Source organism: Papilio xuthus, unplaced genomic scaffold (genome assembly GCF_000836235.2).
Source record: "Papilio xuthus unplaced genomic scaffold, Pxut_1.1 DF824992.1, whole genome shotgun sequence".
Classification (NCBI taxonomy): Eukaryota; Metazoa; Arthropoda; class Insecta; order Lepidoptera; family Papilionidae; genus Papilio; species Papilio xuthus.
Window position 1 is genome coordinate 2,078,615 of NW_013533657.1, and position 25,053 is coordinate 2,103,667.

Sequence of the window (25,053 nt, forward strand, 5' to 3'; positions counted from 1 at the left end):
ACATAAATTATCAGAATTAAAAACCGACTAAATGCAGATGAACAATTGACTTGTCTGTAGTAATGTTAGCCAGTATCTACATAATTAAATTTAATGCAACTCCATTAGCTAATGTAAAATCAAGTGGTTACAAGGAAGCAACCCTATTCCCCCACAGCAGCAATATACCGTTAATTGCCGATCTCCTGTGCAAATAATTAAAGCCATGTCTAAATAATTAACTAAATTGTTATATTAGCTGTAAAATAAAGTAGTAAAAGATATGGAATATTTATTTGGACACTTGGAATTGATTATAAAAATATTCTTAACTATTGATTAAATATTAAAAGTTGATAGAACAACTATCCAGCCAGTATCAATGTTATTAGTTACCCATTTAAAACCTATCTTTAGTCTTGTTATGTTATAATAGTTATTATGCTACGTAGTCAAAATGTTAACACGAATAACATGCAAACATAACAAATGGGCTGTTGAAGGGTTAAGTGGCTTTATTAACACGCAGACCCGCCTTGTCAGTGTCATTGCGAACTGTCGGTCTCCCGTACCAAGCTCGTACCAATAATTAAAAGCGGCTAGTTGCTAAACTATTTAGGGCATGCGAGTCCGCTCGCTTAGTTTTATTGTGTCAACTCCGCCCTTTGTGTTTTAATTAGCAACGGGACCAGAACTTTATTAGGCTTGGGTACGAACAACTCTACTAATGGTACTTATTGTGTATGAATAGATTGTACCGCGTGCTTTGATCGTTTTCTTTATTTTGGTTTAGTTTTCTGTCTGGTAAAGGTTTTATTTAGAATATTTGTTACCTTACAAACATACAAACCTTTTTACATACTATTTTTTTTCTTAAGTTGATTTGTTTTGCAACTATTGAACTACATGAAAATATTTAGTATAACTACAATAACATGTGTAAAAATATAACGTTGTCTTTTCGAGTATATTTTGACCTAGGATCGCATTGTCTTCTATTATTGCCGCAATACGAGCGTCGTAATAATAGCATCGTCTGCTCAGGGGTTTCAGCACTTGACTTGTAATCTACAGGTTCTGTCTTCAAATCCCGCCATGTACCAATGTGTTATTCGATTTTCGATTTTCATATGTACATTTATCCGACGTTCTTGCGTTGAAGGAAAACATCGTGATGCAACCTGCACATATCTGCGAAGAAATTCAATGATATGTGTAAAGTCAACTAACCCGTGTGTGTGACGTGGCTGTGTGTGTGTGAAGTGGCTGACTATGGCCTAGTGACTTAGTGTAGGCTCCGAGCCCCTCGGTGGGGACCTATAGTGAGCTGATGATGATTTCCGCAATCTTATGGTCTCTCTATTTGTATTTTATGTATTGAATGTTTTCATTATTATTGAGTGTACATAATATAAAAATCTACCACCCAGTAGCGGTAAGCTAAATATAGTAACTCCGTTAAAAACAATAAGGTGTCCAAAATGATTGCTATAATGTAATCAAAATGGACGCACTAGGCGCGTAGCGAATAGTAATAGACTCATTGTCTTGTTTATTGGAAATATTTACAACTCTGTGGTTTTTTAATTTGTTCCTTTTCTACCTGTCTCTATCATTTAATAGTCGCTTACTCATTGTTATTACACCAATAAAATGGAAATATAACACCCTGTATTATGATAAGAAAAGGCTGAAAGCTAAGGCATTGGGTTCGTTGATATTGTTCATTCTTGAATTCACAATTCACTAACAATGGATTTAATATAATATTACGGGAGGTTTTTTTTATATCATCTTTGTTTAAATATTATTTGAAACAACCTATAAGTGAAAAATTTTGCATTGAATTTTCAAATAAATTTAAAACGTTCCACGCAAAAAAGGAAAACTCTAATTTGAAAACTGTACACGATTTTCCAATTCCCTATTTTACTTGTATTTGCAGTAAGCGAAACTTTTTTCATGATACGGAAGAAAATACAATTTTCCTCCATTTAAATTTTCACGCCTAGCCTATTGAAAATATTCAACGTAACTTGTAGACCATCTGGCTTCTAACTCTAAACTTTCAAATTGTAGCACAAGGCAAAAACGGATATTAAAGTTACTCTTGTTCAAGTTAACTGTTATAGCCAAATTATAAAATTTTATTTAATAAAAACTTATGTAAGTAATTGGATTTTAAGAGAGATAATTGAACAATTCATGTTATCAGAATTTAAAACTAGAAGTATTGGATTCAGATAAGTTTTAGGAAAAAATTATATTAACAATTTTAGGACAATCTATCGTCAGTTAGTTTTTAATGAATTCTTAACAATTTTACGGTAGCATGCCCTAGACTAAAATAAAATAACGAAATTTATCATACAAAATAAAATAATCATAGCATAAATGTAGACGTGTTTAGGTTATATCATAATATGAAAGTATTTCTAGGAAACGTAAGTAAATCGTCCGCTGGATTCGGGACACGTTCCTCACAGGACGTGTTGACTGTCGACACGTCAATGCCAATGATGACAACATCCCTTACGATTGTCTCCATGCTAATATGAGACCACCTCTTATAGCCCGCCGATACCAAACCAACGCTCTTTATACTGTCTCTTGACAAATGGCCGCCGACTATTGAATAATAAGATACGTTTTCGAATGCCGGAGACATTAAAAATAAACTCACGTTTATTTTGGTTATGCCCATCCCATATTGAATTATTAAATGCCACATTCTTTTATATTTATTCTCGTAATTATTTTAGATGCAGTAACACTTTTTGTTTGTAGTCTATAAATTTAATTCCTCGTTTATTATATACTAGTTGTTGCCCGCGACTGCGTCCGCGCGGAATTAACAAAACTTAATTAGTAGTCTATGTATGTGTTCCTCCAGACCATAGTCTGTTCATAAGCTACATCCATGGCAAATTTCATCAAGAACCATTGAGCTTTTCTGGAGATACCTTTAAACAAACATGCATCCATCCATCCAAACATTCGCATTTATAATATAAGTAAGATTAGTTTTTAAGCAAAATATCAAATTGAAAATTCAAATTATATTTTGATGTGACTTCTCTGTGGGCAGTTGATCTGAATTTTTTTTTACAAAATCGTATTTTGAAATAAATATATATTTAAAATAAAATCTGCTTATATAACAACTATAAAAAGGTTCTGTTTACTTACGATCATATACGTTCTTTTTATATCTCTTGGCTTTTTCAATCAAACGCCAGAGGATCGGTGGTCGTTTAGCAACGATTTCATTTCGGTTTCCTTTGCGCTCTACCCACGTCAATAGCTTATACAAGTAAATATCTATTCGTTTGCAACGCTACCTCGTACATATGGAACGAAACTTTGAAACATTATGTTGAGACTTTGTTATTTGGTTTCAATTTCTACTTGCAATTTGATCGAACATTTTTAAAAGTAACGTAGCTGTATACAGGTAAAAAAAGAGAGTTACAAAATTAGCAATAATAAAGACAGAAATGTACACCTATTTATTACTATAATAATTTTACGTAAAAAACTATTAAAATTACCTATGAAAATCAATTTATATCACACTTCTGTATTTTGTCTGGCATCATGAAGGTTACATAAATAAAATCGATTACAACGATAAATGGAAATGAAATTTACAGTATTTTGTTTTTTAATTTCCCGCCCTTTATACTATTCAGATCATGAAGTTTTAATATGTGAATGTGTTAGTATATTAATATCGCCACTGGTAGTCAAGATGCATTCGAAGCGATTGCTTTCTACATGTGAACTGCATACATTTTATTATCGTATCGCAATCATCTGCCATTGCTGGGACATATGTTTGAAATGTATTCCCTCGTTAGATTCTCACGCGTTACTGTCTAGAATACTGATGTACTAATGTAAAATAGTGATGTACGCTTGGCGACTTCCTTATTCAGATACATTCTACACTTAGTTCTAAATGACCTTGTGTATATAGACTACTAGGTGTAGCACGCGACTCCGATCGCGCAGTATTAAAAAAATAGTAGCCTATACTAAGGAGCGAGGTTCATATAGTCGATATGGAGACACCTTCTTACAAACATCCATTCATCCATCTATACCTCCAAACATTCGCAATTATAATATTAGTAAGGTAGTAAGGTGAGTAATAGTCGAAATCAATATTTAATTCGCCTAATTAAATAACATTTTGTTTAGGGGAAAATTGAAGATTTTCGGATCGGTTTTATATATCGATTATTGATTAAGGCCGTAAATCCGCCCATCTTCTTTTTATTACAATGGTAAATTGCATTCTATGTTGCATTAATTTAGCAAAAGGAATAGTATAAACACATAATGATCTCTGATGGGCCGTGTTGCGGCCGAATTAGACTTGTTTTAACGACATCTGATTTGTATACAATGATCATTGTTCCGATAGCTATGGAGTTAAGGTTTGGCTACACTGGTTACAGTTTCTTTTTCAATTTCTCGATCCTATCATTGTATTCATACCTCCCAGAAAAAGGAAATAATCCACGAAAAAATAAGGGCCAAGCCAACTCTACCTTTTTATTCCTTAAAAAATCGCGCGGGCAATTTAATAAAGTTATCAAAAACGAATACTTAAACACAATAAATGAGTAAATAAAAGTAAAAAGTAAACACTTTGGATCTTCATTTTACATTTAGTTCATTAGTGTAGACCCACCCTATGATTCGGAAACTCGTCGTAAGGTTAATCGATGAAGTGTTACGGTCGAACCTAACATTCACATGAGAACTTATTCTATAAGCGGCCGAAGCCCACAATGGAGGTCCATGTTTGTAATGGAGGTACAAATTAGAAGGTCTCATTGTTTTACAACCAAATGCTTATGCATAAAAAATAAATCATGAATGATTATATTAAACAATAAGCCAACCTACGCCTTGATTTTGAATACATTTGCTTATTATTAAAATACACGAATTTTATAAAATAAGTGTATATAGGGTGTCCCAAAAGGTTACGTACATAGGAAGGGGGATGATAGGGGTGGTCACAAGGGTCACCAGAAAAATAAAATAAAAAAAATGGATATAAAAAAATGGCATTTTTTAAAAACTTAAAAATTTTTCTTTAAGATCTTTGTTAGTTGTATTGTTTTTTTTATTTCATATTGATAAAGGGGTATTGATGATAACATAATAGCTTTTTTTTTTTTAATATAGCAATATTTGTAGGTCACCGGTTACAAAATTGTCCCAGAAGGTGTAAAATTTTTAAGTTTTTAAAAAATGCCATTTATTTTTTTTAATACCCAGAGGGGATTTTTTTTTTAATTTTTCTGGTGACCCTTGTGACCACTCCTATCATCCCCCTTCCTATGTACGTAACCTTTTGGGCCACCCTGTATATTTCTAGTTGTTTTTTTAAGGATATGTTTAAGATTTTTACTTATTTCAATACACAACACAAAAAGATATTCTTAAGCTATCACTTATTAGCATTTAGTAGTCAACCAAGACAATCATTATTTAGAATAAATATGTTATTACGAGTAACATATTATCTTTGTCTTTCAATTTATAATTAAGAATAAAAAATATTAATTACCAAGATGCTGATAAAATAAACATAACTTACTAAAACATTGTTGTTCTTGTTATCGGAATCCGGAGCAAATGCGTGATAACCTTTTTTACACTCCCTCTGATAACAAGTCGAGATAATGAGCTACTGGCGACGTAATGAAACGCATCATTACTGACTTTTTACACGAAACTATCTCTTTTCATACTGACCTGTATATTTTCCTACATCAAGAACTACTAATAACAAAAACACTTTGTTAAAACAAGACTTAAATGGAAAGCTATTTGAACGAATTAGGTAAAATCACTTCAGAAAATCTTTTATTTTTTTATTTATGTAAGCTTTGTAAACAATACATTATTGTAATATTAAATAAAAATTATCGTAGCTTTTTATTACATTTCTCCTTATTACTTTATAAAATAAGATTTTTTAGTTCAGAATTTAAATCTTACAAACATTACTCTGTACAATATTAGCACAAATATTAAGCCAAGTTTTTCTATGTGTTATTTTATAATATAAGAATTTTTGCATAAAACTACTACTGCAGACTAATGACTAATGACTAATAACTTGTGGTGACGTTCTGAAAATAACAAAAATATTTAGGTATTTGTAATCAGTCCATGCGACGAGTTTCGAGTTAATTATAGTATCTCTCACATAATGAAACACAAATTTAGCCGCGCACAGTAATTAGAAACCCGAGAAGGGAGTCGACATGTTTTTGTGTCAATTAATTTCATTGGACGATTCTAATGTTATCCAAAGCACACATGTGTTTTATAATTTAAGATCGTTTAATTTCGTAAACTTCAGTAAATCAAAAAAGAAAGTTTAATGAAGAATAAGTAATAAAAATCATACTAATATTATAAATGTGAATGTTAAGATGGATGGGTGTTTGTTTCAAAGTATCTCCGGAACGGCTAAACGGATCTTGATGAAATTTGGCACAGATTTAGAACATAGTCTGGAAAAACTACGCTACTCATTAAGGTTTTTTTAATTCTGCGCGGACTGAATCGCATGCGACAGCTAGTACTAAATAAACAAGCATTTAATGCTCTCCTTCTCAAGGAAGGAATGGTGATTAAGGCCCCGGTTATCAGACAAAACGGAAAAATATAGTTTAGTAATGTTATATATTCTTAGGTTATACATGTCCTGGTTAAATCGACATCGCTCATCGCTCTGGTGTTCTACGGACTTAATGATTGTGGACACGTGCGCTTTTATAAGACGGGATAATAAATTATAGAGTAACATAAACAATGTACTGATGTTTAGATTTTCTGTCATCGTTTATACGCTTAATTTAAAATGTTTAAAATGCAAATGAATTATAGGGAAGTGTCATGATTTATATTTCGTTGCTACTCGTAACGCATCAAAGAAGGCTTGTCCTTTGATGATTATAAGCACAGATAATAAATCGTTGGATCAAATAAATTAAGGGGTATTATGAAATCGTTCTATTTGATATCTAGAATTAATTTTGTTTTCGTTGTTTCAGATGTCACTGGGCTCAAGCATTCGTGAAGAGAGAATACAAAATATTTATAAGTTCTGTACGCCTGATTTAGTAAGTAAAGAAAATTTTTGTATTAGCCGACTAACTTAAAATGTTTAAGTGTATTGTGCTATGTATATTTCCGCAGCTAGACTAAAAAAGATTCGTAATTGAAATGATTTTAGACAATTGTACAGAATTGAGGAGGGACTCGGTAAGGCGATACCTCATATTCATTTTATTGAGTTCGCTTCCCCAGTGAAATGGTTTTTTTCAATCGTCAATAAACCGCCTATCAGTATTGTATTGTAATTGGGGATGTCTTTACATCGGTTTTGGGTTACGTATGGGCCGCGTTATCGAGTTACCACCGCTTAATGGCCTAGCACAAAATAAACCGGGGATAAAGGTACTATCAGTTGATTATTATGTTTTTTGCAGATCGAGTTCTGGATATGCATGAATCAAACTATTCAAGGTAAGAAAAATATTCTCTACGTCAATACATTACATTAGAGAACAGGTACTTTTACATCACAATTAAGTTAATAGCCTTTAAATTGTCAAAAATTTATGCTTTTGTAATATAACTTTACTTGAATTGTTGAACTTTGTTGATTTTAATTCTGTATATTTGGTGCGGCAGAAGTGGTTTCAGGATCTGGTTGGTGGGGTAAGACTTGCTGTGCATTGGCGCATGGCGGACAGTGTCGGCACGCGTGTGCGGCCGCCGGTGACGCGCGCGCCCTCACCAGTGTGTGCCGGCGCTCAGATGAAATCGCTTTCTTCGACTGCGTGCAGCGTCAGCAGGAGGCGCAGTGGTGCTGCTGTGAGCTCTTTTGTTTACGTTATTTTCTAGATGAATCGTCAGCGGACGTCTGCTGCTAGATGTAGACATTAAGCTTGAAATGTTCTCATTGAAGGATTCGCGTTGCGTGATGAATTAATATGAATATGACATAATGTATTTCTCTGTTGGTAATGTGTTGAAATGTTGTGTTGTGTTGCAGCGCAGACGGTGTCGCTGAGCTGCCACGAGGCGTGCGAGCGCGTGGTGTGGCGTGTGGGGTTGGGCCGCTTCGACTCCTCGCTGACGGAGCATGCCGCCGACTTGTGCGAGGGCTCGCCAGCGTTGCTACGCTGCCTCTACGACCTCACTGCTTCGACTGTGCACACGGATACATCTAAATGTAAGCTTTGGTTTCATAGGCAACAGAAGGATAAGAAAGAATGAAATTGGATAAGATTATAGAGATTGTTCGGGTCTTGCGTATATCTGCTTACACGAATTCTTTTGATCTTCGCGTGAAATAACTGCTGCTATCTCTTCTAATAGTCAATATGGTCTTTACAATGTTAATTCTACGCAGATCTACCATGTTGCCAAGAGTCAGCGAGCCCAGAGTGCCGCAAGAACTGCGAGGAGGTGCTGCGACGCACGGGCGAGTCTCAGGAGATCGCAGACGCGCTGGCCCTTAACTGTGGAGCGCCTGCCATACACGACGAGTTGTGGCAATGCTTTCTGCGTAAGGATGCGCCACTCAACACCAAGAACTTCGTGCCCTATGACGCCGCTAAACTACATTGCTGTGAAAAGGTACTTACTAATTTGGTTGTATGTTTTTAATTCTTAGAGTTTGATATGCTGCTAGCGATGTTTTAGATTTTGATTTCTTTTCTATGTATTCGTTAACTTATATTCCATAAATAACATGTTAACATTTTATATTAGGCTGTAACAATAAACTGCAAGAAGCTATGTTTCGAAACCTACAATATCGGTTGGCCGACAAATGGGCAGAAGTTCTACAGCGACTGTCTCATGGACCCGCAGGAGATGAAGCTCATTGAATGCATCGAAGAAGGTAACCTATGTTTTGTCTATCGTCCAACATTTTAAAAAAGTAAATTGAAGGCATTATTAGAAACTGTAGATTGGCCGTTTTGTTTTAAAATTCTTCAACTGGTCAATATGTCATTCTGCCAAGTGTAAAGTGTGTACATTCTGTCGAACAGTAGAGGCACCGTGCTCGCTGGGATGCGCAGGGCTGACTTATTGCAGCCAGCTAAACAACCGGCCCACCACACTGTTCCGCGCATGCTCCGCTCAGGCAGACCTCAACGCACACGTCGCCGTCGCCGAAAGGAAGGATAAAGGGTACGTTCCTATTGTGGCAACATCTTTCACTAGAATTCCATCATCTTATGTCTAGATAATATTATTTTATTATTCTTCCCAGATCTGTACTTATATCTGGACTGAATTTGCCGCTGAAAAATTCTTCTCAGTGTCCAACGGATCTTTGGAAAAGCGTGGCTTGTACACTGCACGTTAAACCTTGCAGCAACCAAGTAAGTACCAGTTCTTCTTATGTCCTTCATTAACATTTCTTCAAATCGATTGACAATGCTATCCGTATGCAGGGTCACAGCAGTCTGTTGTGTGTCGAAGACTGCATCCGGGTGGTGTCATCGTGTGTGGAGTGGTCTCGCGTGCAGGTGACTGCGGCAGCGCTGTGCGCGCGCCTTGCACGACCTCACGCCCCTTGCGTCTCCTTGCACGACTTCATGAATCCCAGTCAGTATAATTATTGCTAGTGCCTATGAGATTTCATACCAATGTCGGGTTATTTGGTTACCCTTAATTTGTTGTCATTGAAATGGGTAATATTCTCATCGCATTGAATATGGTCTATGCTTTTTTATAAATTCTGTGTGAACAACAGGTACGGAGCCTGCGCTGCTGTCACCCCAGGAAGTGGTGACGTCACCGTGCGCCGGCTCTCCCTGCAACGCCAGCCAGCTGTGCGTCGTGAACAGGAACTGCGCGCACGGCGCCGACTGCAAGCGTTATGCCTGCCTAGAAGGATGTCCACTCGGTTAGTGAGTACGTATGGAGAAGTGGCGAATCAAGGGCATTGGGAACTAGACGTAATTTTGAGGGGAGCGAGTATTGACCCTTACACCTATAGTAGCCAGACAAAAAATAGTATGGCTCATTATTTTAATAAAATTTTTAATTGTTAGATGTTTTTCTATTGGTAGCACTTAGTGTAACATAAAGCGTCAATGTCCAGGGGATGGTAGTTCAGTGATGGTGCCGACGGGGTCTTGGGTGCGCGTGCCGGTGGCGTGCTACGGCAACGACCTATGCTACAAGGTGTGCCGCTGCGAGGGCCGCGGCCTGGCGCACTGTCAGCAGCTGCCGCCCATATACCCCGACTCCACCAACTGCAGGTTGCATGATAAGGTCGTTAAAGACGGTAAGGACTTTTATCATACACAAATATGTATAAAGAAATTACGTTACCTAATGACACTTATGAATAAGAGTTGGTGTTTATGAGATATTGCTATTTTCAGGTGAGAAATACTACATGGAGTGCAATCCGTGCAAGTGCGTATTGGGAGAGCGAGTATGTGCGCGGCGCGCGTGCGGGCGCGCAGCGCTGTTGACGGGGCTGCCCTGCAACTGTCCGCCGCACCACTTGCCCGTCACCGCCAATGCGCGCCACCACGCTAACGCCTGCCTCGCTAAGTATGCTCCCAACTAGCTTAACTCTGTATCATATATACTGCATCTTAAACCGATGACTAAGCATGGCCTTGTATTCCTAACTTCGTTTATAGTGTTTTCTAGCAACAATTTTTCTTACAGGTGTGCTGGTGTGCCGGACGCGTTGATCGAGTTCGGTGCAACATCAGCGTGCGCGCGCGCATCCTGCCCGCGCCGCCACGTCTGCCTGCCGCGCCCCGCACTATGTCTCTCTCAGCTCTCCAATTCTTGTCCTCAGCATATCTGTGGTAAACTTACAACTACTAACCCCATAAGAAGCCTATGGCGGTCGCCCAAAGATGCCATGACTTGGCGAAAGATGTCGAAGTCCAAAGATCCCACGTGGTTGTTATCAGAAGCAAATGTTATTTTCATGAGTAATTTGTTTTCAGTGAACACAACACATTGCAAGTCTCAGCCCCCGATGGCGGTGTGCGACACAGAGGGCCGTACGCACGTGAGTCCCTGCCACCTCGTCATGAGCCACGCCACAGTCGCCTACTGGGGGCGCTGTCTGAAAGGATGTGCGACGGTAAGCAATCAGACAAAATAAAGCAAATTCTTAGGACAGCTTTCCAACAAACTATTAAAATGGGAACTGGGGCGCACGAAGCTTTTTATTCTAAAGAAAACGTGAGCGCACTGGTTGAATTAATAACAACAAATATGTAATTTCCATAAATTATTTTTTGAAAGTACAAGCACTATAAGTAGTCAAAATACATTTTGTTACAGACGGGCACCGTTTGTGGTCTGAACGGTGTCACATACATGTCCGAGTGCGCGGCTTGGTCCGAGTACGTGAGCGTGGACTATCTCGGACCTTGCTTCGCCGTCGGACCCATCTCAGACCTCATGGAGCCGAAGTGTGGATTCGATAGAATCGTTTGTCCTCCTCTCAAGAAACCGAAATGCATCGGGTTCACCGCCCCAGGAGCGTGCTGCCCCAAATGTGGTGGTGCTCTGAGAATATTGTACGCGAAAAAACAATTCGATAGAGCGTTGTATGGAACGAACATATCAGATAATGTTGTACATTTAAGCAATATATTAAAAACTTTAGAAAGGCATATCAAGATAGCCGAGTGTGCTCTGAGAGGGTATTTAACAGTGGAAATGGAGCTTTTCATATCAGTGGAAACTTTATTAGATAACCCTACTGATTTGCAATTAAAAGTGTGCGTTCTTGAAGCAGAAAAGTTAGGAGATTTAATAAATAGAGAGAGTGCGTTGATAACTAGTGACGTAGCATTGTGTGCGCTCTCATATGCAATACCAGTTCATACAACTCCAACTCAAAGTGCATCTAGTGTTAGTATATCAATAGCTTTAATATTCATTTCAACATTATTTGCATTAATTCCTAGATAGAATTAATTAAATAGAGCTCAAGCATCTTTAATAAAATCGCAAAATACGTTTGCTTGAACAATCCCGTTGATGGAATAAAATCCGAATAGTTTTAAGTTTTAAATGTTGTACAGTTTTGATTTGGAATATTATTATCAAATCGTAGTTATTATGGCTGTATTTAATAATATAGATATTTTGTAAATAAATATTTTATAAGAAAAATTGCAAACCAAATAGAAGTGCCATCATAATAGTAAAGTTACGCCACCAGACAAAATAGTGTATACGTTTTTATTAAGCTTTATGTGTACAAAAGGCACATTTTTACCTTTAGATTTTTTAAGTTTCATAATCGCTGTGAGTTCGTTGTGCCATTGTTTCGAAGTTGTTGTCTCGTAGTTATAGATTTTATTGTAGTATGTTGTTAGCATTAATATGACATAGTGCTTTTAATCCTTTTTGTGACCAGATTATTAAACTATCCGTGGGTTTCTGAGTCCAAAATCCCCGTTTAAAACATATTGTTATCTCTGTTTTGTAAAAGATATAGAACAAGGATGACAATATATTAAAAGATTTTGATGTAAACAGGTTAGTCATTAAACTTATCGAAACCTTATATACTTGACGAAGATAGTCAACATTGTATTTGGTTACATTGGTTTGTATTGTCAAGATGTAGAAGCCATGTACCGCATAAGTTAAATATTTTCAAATAAGTCAAAATGGTGACTAAAATATAAGTAAATAAAGCAATAATAAATATCGTTTTAGATCTAAAAATAAGGAAATGTTTTCTAATATAACATCAAGCATGCTTCTGTTAAAGAAATAATTGTTTGATTAAAACAAATGACTGATATACATTGTTGTAACAAATGTAAAAAGACAATTATACCAAGTAGTCTTAAATACCAAATAGTGTATTACAATTTTTATAATTTGTTATATATTTTGTTGATATAGATTTTTAGATATTGTAGATGAAGTATATTTATGTGCTAAAAGCTAATGAAGAGTATTAAAACTATAATATCGATAGCGTAGTTTTATTTGAAGATAACACTGAACAAAGAGGATTATATGTTAACGATATTAGTGTGAATTATCACAATTAAATGTTTACTTATAATTAAATTCCGTTATGTCTTTTTTATCGAAAAATATATTAATTCTATCCAATAGTTGGGAATCGGTGATGGTTTTGGCGAGTTGTAGGAAACCGTCGTTGAGTACTGGGCTCACGAGTTGGAACCTCTCCAGTGGGAACGTCAAGACCAGTTCTAGGTATGCCATTAGTATGCTCTGCAAGCTTGAACGTCTTACGTCCATGTCCTGCAAAAATATATTTACATTAAATTCGTAAGTAGCAGAAAATATCATGTAGAACTTAGAGTTAACTCTGCAGATCTCTCTGAGAAATCTGCAGTTTATTCAGGTTCAATCAGAGTCAAGATATAAATGTTTTAAAGAAAAAATATTACGTCTACTGAAATGTTAAATGCTTACTTTATTTATGCTTAGAGTTCTTTGTTGCTCGATCTCCGGAGGCACGGGCTGTGGTGGAATGATAGGTTCAGTAGACTTTGTCTTTTCAAAGCCCGGTCCGTCGCATATTGTGATGTTAACTTTGCGCGCATGGTTGCTGACATCACTCGATGTGCTTCCAACTTTACTGTTCTCAGGACTCTGTCCATTTTCTGGATTATTGTTGACTGATCTATGTGTGATACCTTCTATAAGTTCACGCCTGTTTTTATCCATTTGAGTTTTATCAACTTTTTCGCAATTAATTGGGGACTCGCCATTTGATGTTATGGTTTCTTGATTGTTATCAAAACCATTAGTTTGATTTTTCGTTACAGTGTCATTAGTGACTTTGCTAGCATTCGCTTTAAAATCAGCAAATGTAAAAGGCCTCGGTTTATCAGAAGTATCCTCTTCAGCATTTCCATCGTTGATGTTTTCATTATCAGAATTATTTAGCGAGGGTTCAGGATCATCAGACGCTTCCTGAGCATAGTAATGCTCGTAATTATTTGATGAAGATTCGCTGTCTATGGAACTACAGGATAAACGGTCTCTGCTGTTGTCTATTTCATCATAATCTGCCACATTGCCTGCGTGTCTCATGAAATTATTACATAGTAATTCCCATGTTGCTTTTAAATCAAATATTTTTCTCACAAATCTGTCGTATTCGAGAGTCAAATTAAGAGACGATGTGTAATTGTTCAAAATTATTGCTATATCATTCGATTTCAGTTTGTAAGTATAGACACCGCTGAAGAATATTTCAGTAAGTGCTATAATTTTTATCAACCACGAAGATGTCGTTTGCTTGTAAAGGTTAGCAGCGTGATCCAAATTAGATACTTTCTGAACTAAAAATTTCAGTCCAGGTCGTAAATCAAATTGCATAGCTCGCACATAAGACATCTCTAAACTTTTCAGAAGTAGATCGATATTATCTTTATTCAAGAAGAATCTGTAATTACAAACACTGGAACCAGTTTTCAAGCTTTCTAGCAGTATATTATTGATTCCTTGAAATACGTCTGATGATGCTTGTATAAGGACTGTTGCTATAATTTGTATAAGTATTTGATGAGCAAGCAAACCCACGACTAGCCCTCGGTAAGGAATTCTGACCGTGTACAATTCAGGATTTAAAGAGTTCATAGAGTCTTGAAGATAAATAAGGAAAATGTAACTACGATCATCAATCAACATTTGATTTTGATTAGTGTTTTTGGTATTAGGCTTTACATTGTTATCTCCTCTCAACTGATCAGTCAGAAATACTTGTTGTGCCATCGCATGTAATCTTACGTTGTCATTGACCGAGCAATCGCGTCTCGCTGCAACTTTCACCATGGCCAAGTCTCCATAAAAACTGTTTGAATTTTCTTTGAAAGCATATGTTATTTGTTTCAGAGGGCTCAAACTTACATTACAAGCTCTATGCAGACTAGTGCATACGATTTCCCATTGATTGTCAGTCAGTAAATGCCCTGATGTTAATATTATGTGTCTTATGCAAGACGCTCCCAATCTAGCAATCGGCTCTTGCGGCTGCGCTATACACTCTACCAAGATTAACATTATCTGCTTCAAAGCAAAACTAGCTTCAGCATTTTCTATGGGTTCTATGTCAATGACTTCATTATTTTCATCGGTAGTGGACCTTTCGATGTTGATTTGTTGCAATTGATGTAAAAATACAACAATGGTATCTGTTGTCATACCACAGCACTGTTTAAAATTGGGCATGATGGTGTCCCAATGAGTATTGACGTTGGCGATTTGCCTAAGCCAGTTTTGTACCGTTGGCAACAATAAATGATTGATACAGTGCAGACCAAAATGAGTGCCGGGCACATCCGCGGTGTTTTTCAACAGTTTGAAGAGTGTTTCCATCGCGGCTGGCTGGTTCTTCTTTGAGCATACCACTGTTGCTGATATCAAACCTTCAATTAGTACATACCATACTTTAAGTATGTTACTGGGCTTATCTAGTTTCAACAGACAGGTATTCGTGGTATTCGATGGGTGCAAACTTGTCGATAGTTTTCTGTACGATATCAATTCTTCTTCAAAATTGTCGTTGGTGATGTATTTGGTTACATCTAGTGAACCACTCGGTATAATGGGATCGACGACCGAGAGTGGCATATCCCCCTTGATTCTATTGCCCGTGTTGAAAATAGGACACTTTGGCATATTGTACATCATGGTTAGGATATCTGCGCAGCTTTCCAAATGAAGAAGTGCTTCCCGACACATATCCACGATGACTTTTTCGGATTTTTCTTCACTAAGTGGAATAAACCTACTGTTTTTTGAAAATTTAAGACTCAAACTTGGTTTCGGCTGTGGCGGCGTAGATACTTTTTTCGATTTCACTTCTGTCGCTTGTACTTCTTCAAAGTGTAGACCTTTTATATGACTTAAGAGGCATAGTATGCAATCTAAGGCCGCATTGGCGAAGACCAACGTATTGTCCGTATTCAGGAAGACCTTGAATATTTCCAAAATTGCAGAATATTGATTTGAATTATTTGCAGCGCGTAATGTATTGAAAAGGGGACGCCATCCAGACCTAATTTCCATTCGATTCGTTTCTACAAACTCGCAAATGCAAGAAATAATCTGTTCCTGCAAAATGAAACCAAACATGAAGACAGATGTAAAGTAAAAAGAAGTAATTATAAATTGTTTATGTTATGAATCTTACCTGAATATCGTCATCGCACAGTTCTAGGCAAAGTAAATTTTCAAAAGGCTTGAGCAGAGCCTCGTTAAAGTGAAAATGAGGAAGTTCTACTTGTTGGTTGAGCAGAGTCGTCGCACAGTCATGTAAACATTGTATAGCAAGACTGGATATTTGAATATCTTTGTGACAGGCCGCCTGAAAAAATTTAACCGTCGGAGATTTTTTCGAACTACATGTTGTCATAAATTCTGCTTCTTCCTTGATTTATTATTATGACTTATCTATCTTGGCGGATCGTCGATATTAATAAATATTACCTGCATGAAATGTGGTCCGACGACAGTCCATATCGCCATGCGGTGTGCGAGGGGTCGCGCGGCGCGCAGACAGCGCAGTGCCACGTCGCCGGCACGGCACAGAGCTCGTGCTGCCTCCGCTCCGCCGCCAGCTCCGCCCGCACGTGCACCCCGGCGCCACCATACCGAGTTATTATTGGCCACGTCCTGCTCCCACGATGAGAATAACTGCAAAAAAGAAATCAATTATTAGAATTGCTATGTCGGCTATTAGAACAGTCAGCAGCGAAGCTCACCAGTCGATGTTGGTGGGCTACCAGCCGCTGTAGCGCTGCTCTTAGCGCCGGTAGTGTGGTAGTTGCGGCCAGGCGCGTGAACAGAGTGTCCGCGGCTGCTGCGAGCGCGCAGCAAACGCGCGCTGCTCCCGCACCCGATATCACGTTACCTCCCTGTTTTAAAGTAGATCATTGGCTAGTGCTTTGATTGGTATTAAAATTAATGACTGCACTTTTTTGTATAACCCTACCAGACTTTTTTTGGTAAAGTAAGTAAATACAAATGAGAAGAAAAAAAAGCTGCTTTAATCATAGCATACAAAATATGCTATGTATGCTATGATTAAAGCAATAATAACAAATTATTTCCATATTCTGAAAAACATATATTACGAGGCTTACCTCCTGTCGACACGTCTCAACAATTTTAGCCACAGACATGTCGCTGTTAAAATTGTTCTCCATCACTGGTTGCAAAAAATTGAAAACATCCACACTGGAAAAAAAGAAATTAAATTAGTCTTCCATCCTTAACATTTACTCGTTCTTGTATGTATATGTTATCTTGCATTTATTATTGTTTTCTTAATGGCATGGCATTATAAGCTTATTCCTTTAATTAACACTATTTCCAAGATTTGCTGTTAAATCTTGCTGCTAATGTAAGAAGATACCAAGTCTCATCATCTTTGGCGTCGAGGGCGAGCTTGGCGTCCGCTTGCAGCACGGAGACGGTCTTGTTGCGGCCGGTCTGCACAGTCACGATGGGCGTAGCGTTATTGCCCTGCTGCCCAAATAGCGTGTGTTCGAGGCTGGACACATAGTGGCAAGCGCCAAATATATGCTCCCAACATTCTGGGGCTTTGGAACCAAGCTCCAAACCACCTAGAGAAAAAAACAGAATAGATAGTTTGGTGGTAATACTTACGAAGACAATGATTCACATCATTTACCTGTGATCAGTATATCAAGTGATAGAGCATGCGTTGCCAAGATCTTGCCGTTGGGCGGTTGGGATATTGCGGAGTTGGCCAACAGTGCTAGAATACTGCTGCAGCGGTTTTGTAAGCTCAAAGTGTTACTGATCCTGGCAGCCTAAAAAAGGAAAAGCGTGTTTTTTAGCACGCAAAAAATAATACAAGAGAAGAAGTGAAAAAAAATATTGATGAATAGACGAAGCTTTTAAATTAAAAAATACCTTGTGAAGTCCTTCTAAGCACTGTATAGTGAGTCCCTCCCAAGCAATCCTCTTCCTCTTGCCGAAGGTGTGAATCTTCTTGGATATGATGCCGTGAAGCTTGTCTTTCCTGTTCCTGTAGCCCGTCAGTGGCACACTGAGTACTGTCACCATGGAGTCCCAGATGCAAGTCAGGATCCTGTGTAAAGAATTGTATACCAAATTTTCACATCGTTGTAACATTTGCTATGTAATTAAGTATGAATTTCTTAAATTGGTCAAAATGGTCAAGCAATTTATCGATTCATCTGATATTGATTGATCTTGATAAGATGTGACAACTGTAGATTGCTACCTCAGGAAGAAATCTCTTAAATTAGTAATGATATTGGTATACCTTCTAGCCCAGCGTAAGCTAGCCTGGTGCTGCGGCGTGTCGTCAGTGCCGCTGTACAATCGCGACACCTCCTTCAGCCGCTGCCAGTCAGACATCACCGGGCTCTGCTCCAGTCCGCCCAGATCTGCACACCGCAACATAAACAGGCTATGAAGTACCAGATTTATATCATCTATTACACTTGAACAAATTTTCAAGATACTAAATTGGTAAATAAGTATAGTAGTAGTCCTATTTTGTTTGAATTCTTATATATTTGTGATTCATAGCATTTTTCCTTGCTGTTCACCAATTGATAACTTACCAGACAGTAAATGTATAAGAGGATGGTCAGTGGTGGGGATATCCTTTAGTAAGTCGTTGGCGAGGACTTGCTGGTAGAGTTCTCGAAGCCATGTGGCAGACAAGTACACCAGCACGCCGCTACCTTGAACTTCTTCCACGAACTCATCTTCTGTTAAAGGAACTTGAACTTTCTGGTGGAAAAAATGTTTGTAAAAATAAATTATCGATAATATTTTATGACTTAATCTATAAATCCTAGATGTTCCTCGTTTGTCATCCATTTCTACCTCTACGTTATTAGATGAAATTAAATATATTTATGTATAGCTTACATTAGGTTCATTGTAATAGTTGATGCGCCTCTGTCGGAGCGTGAGCAAAAGTGCGGCGTATGTGGCGAGGTAGACGCCGTCCGCATTCATGATACACGCGGTGGCTGGCGGCTGCGATGCGTTATGTGCACAGCACTTAGACGCAAAATCTTGCATCGCCTCATCCACCTGATTGTTACAGTAAATACTTTTGTGTGTAAAAAGATGTTAATATCTTATGATTAGATAGAAAATATAAAAAATACAGGTATGCGAGATGTAGAGATGATGGATCGTGGTCTACTAGTCACATAAAATGGCAATGATGACCAAGAGTTAGGATTTTTTCATACTAATACTATTCGATGATTCCGACAACGTAAATTTACTTCTAACTCTAGTAGCTAACCTCTATACATGTCCTCAGATTAATAATCTTGGGCAGCAGTGAGTTCTGTAACGTCTTTACAAATTGCCTCGCATTGTGTCTCTCCAGGTCTACGTTACATTCGGTAATTGTGCATCTGAAAATAATTATGAAGAAGTAATGATATTTCTCATAAAACATCACGTAAAAGAGTCGAATTGACAATTTTCAAATAACATTGTAATTATATAGATTCTCACCTGCCGAGGTTCAATGTCTTAGGCACTGCTTTAGTTTTATCAGTGAAGGGATCGTTGGCTTTGCTGGGCGAGGGCCGGGTGGCGCGCGTCGGCAGGAACACGTTGTCAGCGTCAGAGTCAGCCTCGCCCTCGTCTGAACTATTGTTTTCCGGACCAGACGTATCTGTAGATGAAGAAACATTGCTTAGTTTCGATATTGATAATAAAAAAAAACAAAGAATAAACCGTAATGATTACATTATGTAGCTTTATCATATAAAAATAAGGTAAAAGGTTTGTGTTGATGAAAAATATACTAAAATCATTCAAATACCTGAAGAATCGTGTTGCTTTTCTTCATTGCTTTGTAATACAGCAACAACATCTCTGAAACAAGAGATACAAACATTCATTTATTTATCGCATAAAAGAATTATAAATAACTTTGTTTGAAAAATTGTTGACTACATTATAGGACTTGCTTACCGATACGGACTTGGCAATCTAGCCAAAGTCTGATAGGTCAGTGGCCCAGTATAGTCGGCGTCTTGTAGTTTAGGCCACTGTTCTAATAGGAGCGTGGCAACATCAGGAGATATATACTCGATGGCGCCGGAGCAAAGCTTCTCGAGAGCATCTAGCAATGAGACGACGCATTCTACAGCAGCCGCCACCACTTCTGGGTTACCACTGCGACCGCAGTCTTCTATGCCATCCATTATCCTACAAGAAATTGAAGAATACATTAAGTAGTTTCATAAAAAGAAGGAAATACTTACTTATTCTTTTGTTGAAGGAGTTGAAAATATTAACATAATAATTAAACTATGTTCACAAATTGATTGAATCCAAATCAAACAGTTTGGTGAAGTAATGAATTCAAGAAACAGTTTTCTAGAAGATTTTATTCAAGCCCTCGTACCAAGATTTTTTTCGCTTGCCACACGATCGATAATAGTTAGTTGTACTGATGTCCAATCTTCAAAAGTAGAGATGTACCTAAAGCAAGAAGACTTGTACCACGAAACATATTTCACCAGATATTTTCTACTACATATGAAAGTCAACTTACAATCGTACGATAGCCATATCATCGCTATGTCTTTCCGGATGATCTGGTTTCCTCATGAGCATGAGCTGAGCTAGACGTTTGGGGTTCTGCAGCAGTTCTCTTGCGCTCCTGAGCGGTTCCACGCGGTGTGGTACAGGTGGGTACAGTAACATGCGATGGTAGAGCGCCTCCAGAACCGGTCGCAAGTTCGAGATCGATCCCACTAAACGAACTAATTGGTTCGCTATGCTGTAGTAATGTATTAAGTACATATAGTGAAAGCAAGTTGTGAATAAATAAAGATATAGATAAATATATTACCTATAAATAGCTTTAGCTTGCTTACTGTTGAAGCTAGGTGCGCAGACCAGGGCGCCGGATCCCCTTCCTGAATCATCCACTAAGTGGCCGTCGTGCTCCCTGATATATGAGTGTTAATTAGCAATTAAAAATAGAAGCAGGTCAGTAAACATTGATACTGTTATTGAAATATTAAAAAACAATCTGTAACCGAATTTCCTTTCAAATTTTAATAGCAACTAGATTGATTGAAACTTTGCTAATGCAGATGAATGCCTAAACGTCTCTAACTTACCTAGCTTTAATATTCTTGTCGACCTTTGGCGTTCCGAGGAATGAGATGAGAGAGGGACAGAACTTCTGCCAGAGGAAAGCGGTGAAGTGCGAGTTTCCGCTGACGCGTTCCGAAAGGCAGGACATCAGCGTCAACAGGCAGTCAAGAAAGAACAGGGCTAATGGATTTTGCTTCGGAATCCTAGAAAAAAACCATTGCGTATCTCTGTTTTTACTACACGAGGTAAGCGTGCTAGGCACCACTTAACAATTATAAGAGTGACATTATTTATGCAAAGATAAATATGAAAATTATGCAAAATATTTCAGTTACTTACATTTGTGTCTCAGATAAACGGCTACACAGATATTGTATGACAGGAATCACTTCACTGTAGCATCCCACTGCCACAATATGATTCCTGCCAACTGGGGAACCTTCGGAGAGCAATTCTTGACATTCTTCGTCTGTAATAAAGTCTATGAGATGACTATACTGTATTCTTTGAAAGCTGATGCTAAAAATCAATATAAATCTCTTTTCTATCCAATGCTGAATTTAAATTTTTGTTTTTTGTTAAAATTATGACATAAACAAACATTATGTTACAAAATTCGTGTATTCCGTGAAATATTGTTATGTGTCAAAAAGTATTTCACCGGAAATGTTTAGGATTATCCGGTTTTTAGTGAAAATTATTCAGTTTATCTATGGTAAAAATATAGCAGAGAACGCAGTATAGATGATAAAAATATAGTTTTACCGAGTTGCATGCAGTACGCGCGTAGGGCCTGTGCTGCGGCCGCTCTAGCTGCGGCGGCGACCTGGGGTGCTGCGCCAGCCGCCTCGCCGCACCGGCCGCACGCCCACACGCAGAGCCGCCCATTGAGCGTGCGTCGCGGGGAAAGCGCCAACGACAAGTACATGCGGAATATCTGCACCTGAACATACCACAAAAACCAAATGCTTTATTCTCTTCCCATCCTTTTCTTATGAGGCAAGGATGGAAAGGGATGTAGATTTGACAAGGGGAAATATTCTATTTCTTTACGCCCTCTCCTTTGTGGATTAAAGGTAGGCAAAGAATTTGCAATTGCGGATATAAGCAGCGGTTGCCTCGTTATTTCAGCGAATTCAGGTGGCCGTTTGCTAGTTTGCCTCCCATTAATATTAAAAAATTGTGTTGTATTTTTTATGGTCTATTATGTATTTCTACAGTAGAGTCCTTAAAAGACGGAAGACGTGAAATGAATGTTACGGTTACCTGAGTGTCTGGTAAGTGGTACATAACCGAGGAGGTAGCACACAGAAGCTGCGAGGGCATCCATAGTGAGTCATCTTCGGGTTCAATTCCTCGGTGGAATCGATCATCGCGAAGTATTTTCTGATAACAAAGTTTAGTCACTGCGTATTCTTGTTTTTATTTTTAAAAATAAAAACTGCAAAAAAAGCACTTACGTAAAGAAACGTGATGCGTCATACAAACTAAATTCGCTATGACGCAGTTGAAAAACTCCTGAAAGGGAGAGCAATCTAATGACGTCATAGCGATTTACTTGTGTAAAGTACAAAAGAATTTACGTCATAACAATTATAAAAGTAAGTTTGAACTGCAAAAACATTATCAAAAACTAGTTGTGATGTCAGTATTTTCGTGTCAAAACTTCTTTAACGTTAAATTACATGTAATTGCTGGTTAAGTGAATATTTCGTCAGTGTAAAGGATTGTGTTGTAGGTGGGTAGATTTAAGCTGAAGGGTAGTTACATGAAAGCCCTGGAGCGCGTATGCGACGAGGCGGGGGCGCTTGGTCTCGAGCGCCAGCCGCAGCGGCAGAAGGCAGGCGCGCCGCACCTCGTGCGACGCCCTCCGCCCATTGCTTTCTTGTATACAAAGTACTTCTGAAAACAAACATTAAACTAAGTTTATAGTAATACCAGCAGGGGCTATAATTTAGTGAATATATCACTAATATTCCTAAATTCACACTCTTCAATCACATCACGAATCTAAATGACGCGAAATCGTCTATACATTGTTATAGGCCTTGTTTTTTTCATTGTTGATCTATTTCTTCTAAGAAAATTCTATAAGGAACATAGCAGTAGCTTTGATAATAACACTACAAGTCATGATACTTATTATTGAGATTATTTTACGTGAATCGTTACAAAACTTTTTAGCTAGATAAATAAGAAGTGCGCACAGCTGTAGATATTAGCCTTTAGGGATTAAAAAACAACCAATATGAAGGTAAAATATAGTATGGATTTTGCCCCTTAGCGATCACAAGCGATCAATAAAAAGTAAGCAAGAGTAAAATAAAAAGTAAGAAAAGCTCCAAAGTGTACCTAGAATATCGATAATGTCAAGGTGACGCCGCGAAACAATGCAGATGTGCGTTGCAGACTGCACTTATTTCGACGAAATTTAGATATCTTTTATTATTTTTGTTACGTCTTTGCAGGTACACATTGACATTAATGCAAAATATTGATTTTATTAGGGCGCAGCTACAGCGGTAGGTGCAAAATAAAAAAGATGTTGCCATAGTGGTGTAGATACGATCGCTTGGAACAACACTCGTACGACTGTCCTTTTTTGCCCAAGAGAATAAACTCTTTTCGATCATTAACTAAATATTGTCGTTCAGTTACACATAAAAACATATCGAGGAAGACGCGGTGCACATAACGATCAGGTAAGTAAGACACTTCTGAGAAAACCATAATATTAAACATCATAATTTGCCATTCAAGTATTATAAATAAACGCTTTAAAATAAAAATAAATAAAAATAGTTTTATTGTCAAATGCGTAGGCGTAAATAATCAGTCATTCACAAATTTTCCATTCTTTCATTCATTTTATGTTGTACTTTTCCTTTTAAACTTTTATTAAATATATGTTCTATCAATAATTACATACCCAGTGCTTCCTGACATGACTTCTTGAGTGCTATTAACTTTGGTCCAGTAGCTTCTTTGAATATGTCTTGTAACAGTTCCTCCATATCAATCGCACAAACAAAACATATTGAATGGCGAGATAGTCTATTGGAAAGTAACTTGTGCAATAATAAAACTAGTTAAACCCTAAAAATATTTTTTTACAGTAAATTGATAATTTCGTGGGTTACACCAGTCGACGCTTCCATACGAGTGGGTGTTTGAAAGACTTATCAGTAGTTAGCTCATACAGTACGCAGCTGTGAGCACTGAGCATGCTCAGTGAGAAAATCAATACTCTTATTCTATACTTGTATTCTAACCTCATAGTTTTTTTTTAGAATCAACAGGTAGTAAATACATAATAATGTCAAAGCTATGTAGTTTACTAAAATAACGTCGTTATTGGCTAAATTAAAATATGTATTTTCATAACTACTTAAATAAAATTTAGGAAATTATCAATATAGTAATAAATTTTACTAAATGAGTAATTTTATTTACTAGCGCATCGAGATCATTTTATTAGCTTGAAGTAACCATAATTTGTGTTTTCGATAATATTTTGTTGCTAATTTTTTGCATCGCATTATCAAAATTATTTATTTTATTTCATTGCCATTTAAACCAACCAACTAATAAGTTGTTTCCTGCTATTTCTTTGACATTTGTACTTTATCATTAACATGTTTATAATATAAAGTTTATATTCGTTCAGTACTTGTTACGGATATTTACAAATCGATTTATTTTACGGATAAATAGTATTTCTATTAAATAGTTGTGAGTATAATTATCACCATTACCTAAAAAAGTGACCTTACTAAGTTTTTTTCAGCAATGACAAATTAAAACTTGATTTTAACTGGGGTAATCAAGGAATAATGTTAATCAAATCGATGTTTCACAAATCGATACTTCGATTTACTAAAGTCGCTTTATAGTCTT

General features: G+C 37.3%; 2 protein-coding genes across 7 annotated transcripts in view; one reads left to right on the plus strand and one right to left on the minus strand.

The window, feature by feature from the left end:
* The window catches only part of Reck (Reversion-inducing-cysteine-rich protein with kazal motifs), a 30,487-nt gene extending 17,530 nt beyond the window's left edge, over positions 1 to 12,957 (plus strand). Inside the window, exons 4-18 of one of the 2 annotated variants that reach the window (XM_013324712.1) lie at positions 7,065 to 7,133; positions 7,503 to 7,539; positions 7,708 to 7,890; positions 8,072 to 8,251; positions 8,432 to 8,658; positions 8,794 to 8,926; positions 9,078 to 9,219; positions 9,302 to 9,413; positions 9,486 to 9,639; positions 9,788 to 9,940; positions 10,139 to 10,324; positions 10,425 to 10,599; positions 10,720 to 10,865; positions 11,010 to 11,149; positions 11,353 to 12,957. In XM_013324712.1, the coding sequence (XP_013180166.1) occupies positions 7,065 to 7,133; positions 7,503 to 7,539; positions 7,708 to 7,890; positions 8,072 to 8,251; positions 8,432 to 8,658; positions 8,794 to 8,926; positions 9,078 to 9,219; positions 9,302 to 9,413; positions 9,486 to 9,639; positions 9,788 to 9,940; positions 10,139 to 10,324; positions 10,425 to 10,599; positions 10,720 to 10,865; positions 11,010 to 11,149; positions 11,353 to 11,988 (2,673 nt within the window). In that variant the 3' untranslated portion in view covers positions 11,989 to 12,957. Of the gene's footprint in view, positions 1 to 7,064; positions 7,134 to 7,502; positions 7,540 to 7,707; positions 7,891 to 8,071; positions 8,252 to 8,431; positions 8,659 to 8,793; positions 8,927 to 9,077; positions 9,220 to 9,301; positions 9,414 to 9,485; positions 9,640 to 9,787; positions 9,941 to 10,138; positions 10,325 to 10,424; positions 10,600 to 10,719; positions 10,866 to 11,009; positions 11,150 to 11,352 lie in introns of those variants that run through there. The other variant, XM_013324713.1, reaches the window with a different exon arrangement.
* Positions 12,958 to 13,017: 60 nt separating this feature from the next.
* Positions 13,018 to 24,748, minus strand: LOC106126785 (brefeldin A-inhibited guanine nucleotide-exchange protein 3). Of its 5 annotated transcripts, XM_013324639.1 has the most exons (25): positions 24,610 to 24,748; positions 24,086 to 24,252; positions 22,925 to 23,058; positions 22,423 to 22,542; positions 21,922 to 22,099; positions 21,496 to 21,625; positions 21,180 to 21,359; positions 20,906 to 21,004; positions 20,606 to 20,833; positions 20,020 to 20,256; positions 19,868 to 19,920; positions 19,555 to 19,717; positions 19,337 to 19,451; positions 18,949 to 19,116; positions 18,636 to 18,807; positions 18,332 to 18,455; positions 17,956 to 18,133; positions 17,711 to 17,852; positions 17,432 to 17,642; positions 17,160 to 17,253; positions 16,779 to 16,931; positions 16,504 to 16,710; positions 16,208 to 16,381; positions 13,480 to 16,128; positions 13,018 to 13,305 (listed from the first exon to the last, which is right to left on the minus strand). In XM_013324639.1, the coding sequence occupies exons 2-25, from the start codon at positions 24,168 to 24,170 to the stop codon at positions 13,093 to 13,095; spliced, it is 6,207 nt and encodes a 2,068-aa protein (XP_013180093.1). In that variant the 5' UTR covers positions 24,171 to 24,252; positions 24,610 to 24,748; the 3' UTR covers positions 13,018 to 13,092. The 5 variants fall into 5 exon arrangements, with proteins under 5 accessions (XP_013180093.1, XP_013180094.1, XP_013180095.1 ...); XM_013324640.1 differs by lacking the exon at positions 24,610 to 24,748 and having other exon boundaries at positions 24,086 to 24,473; XM_013324641.1 differs by lacking the exons at positions 24,086 to 24,252; positions 24,610 to 24,748 and adding an exon at positions 22,617 to 22,674 and having other exon boundaries at positions 22,925 to 23,017.
* Between the last annotated feature and the right edge of the window lie 305 nt (positions 24,749 to 25,053).

Coding starts and splice junctions, on each gene's coding strand:
- LOC106126785 (XM_013324639.1), bottom strand. CDS start 24,170: ATGGAGGAACTGTTACAAGACATATTCAAAGAAGCTACTGGACCAAAG. Junction 20,257..20,605: donor GATATGGCTATCGTACGATT/GTAAGTTGACTT, acceptor AATTTCTTGTAG/GATAATGGATGGCATAGAAG. Junction 17,254..17,431: donor GCCAAAGATGATGAGACTTG/GTATCTTCTTAC, acceptor CTTTTTTTCCAG/TGTGGATGTTTTCAATTTTT.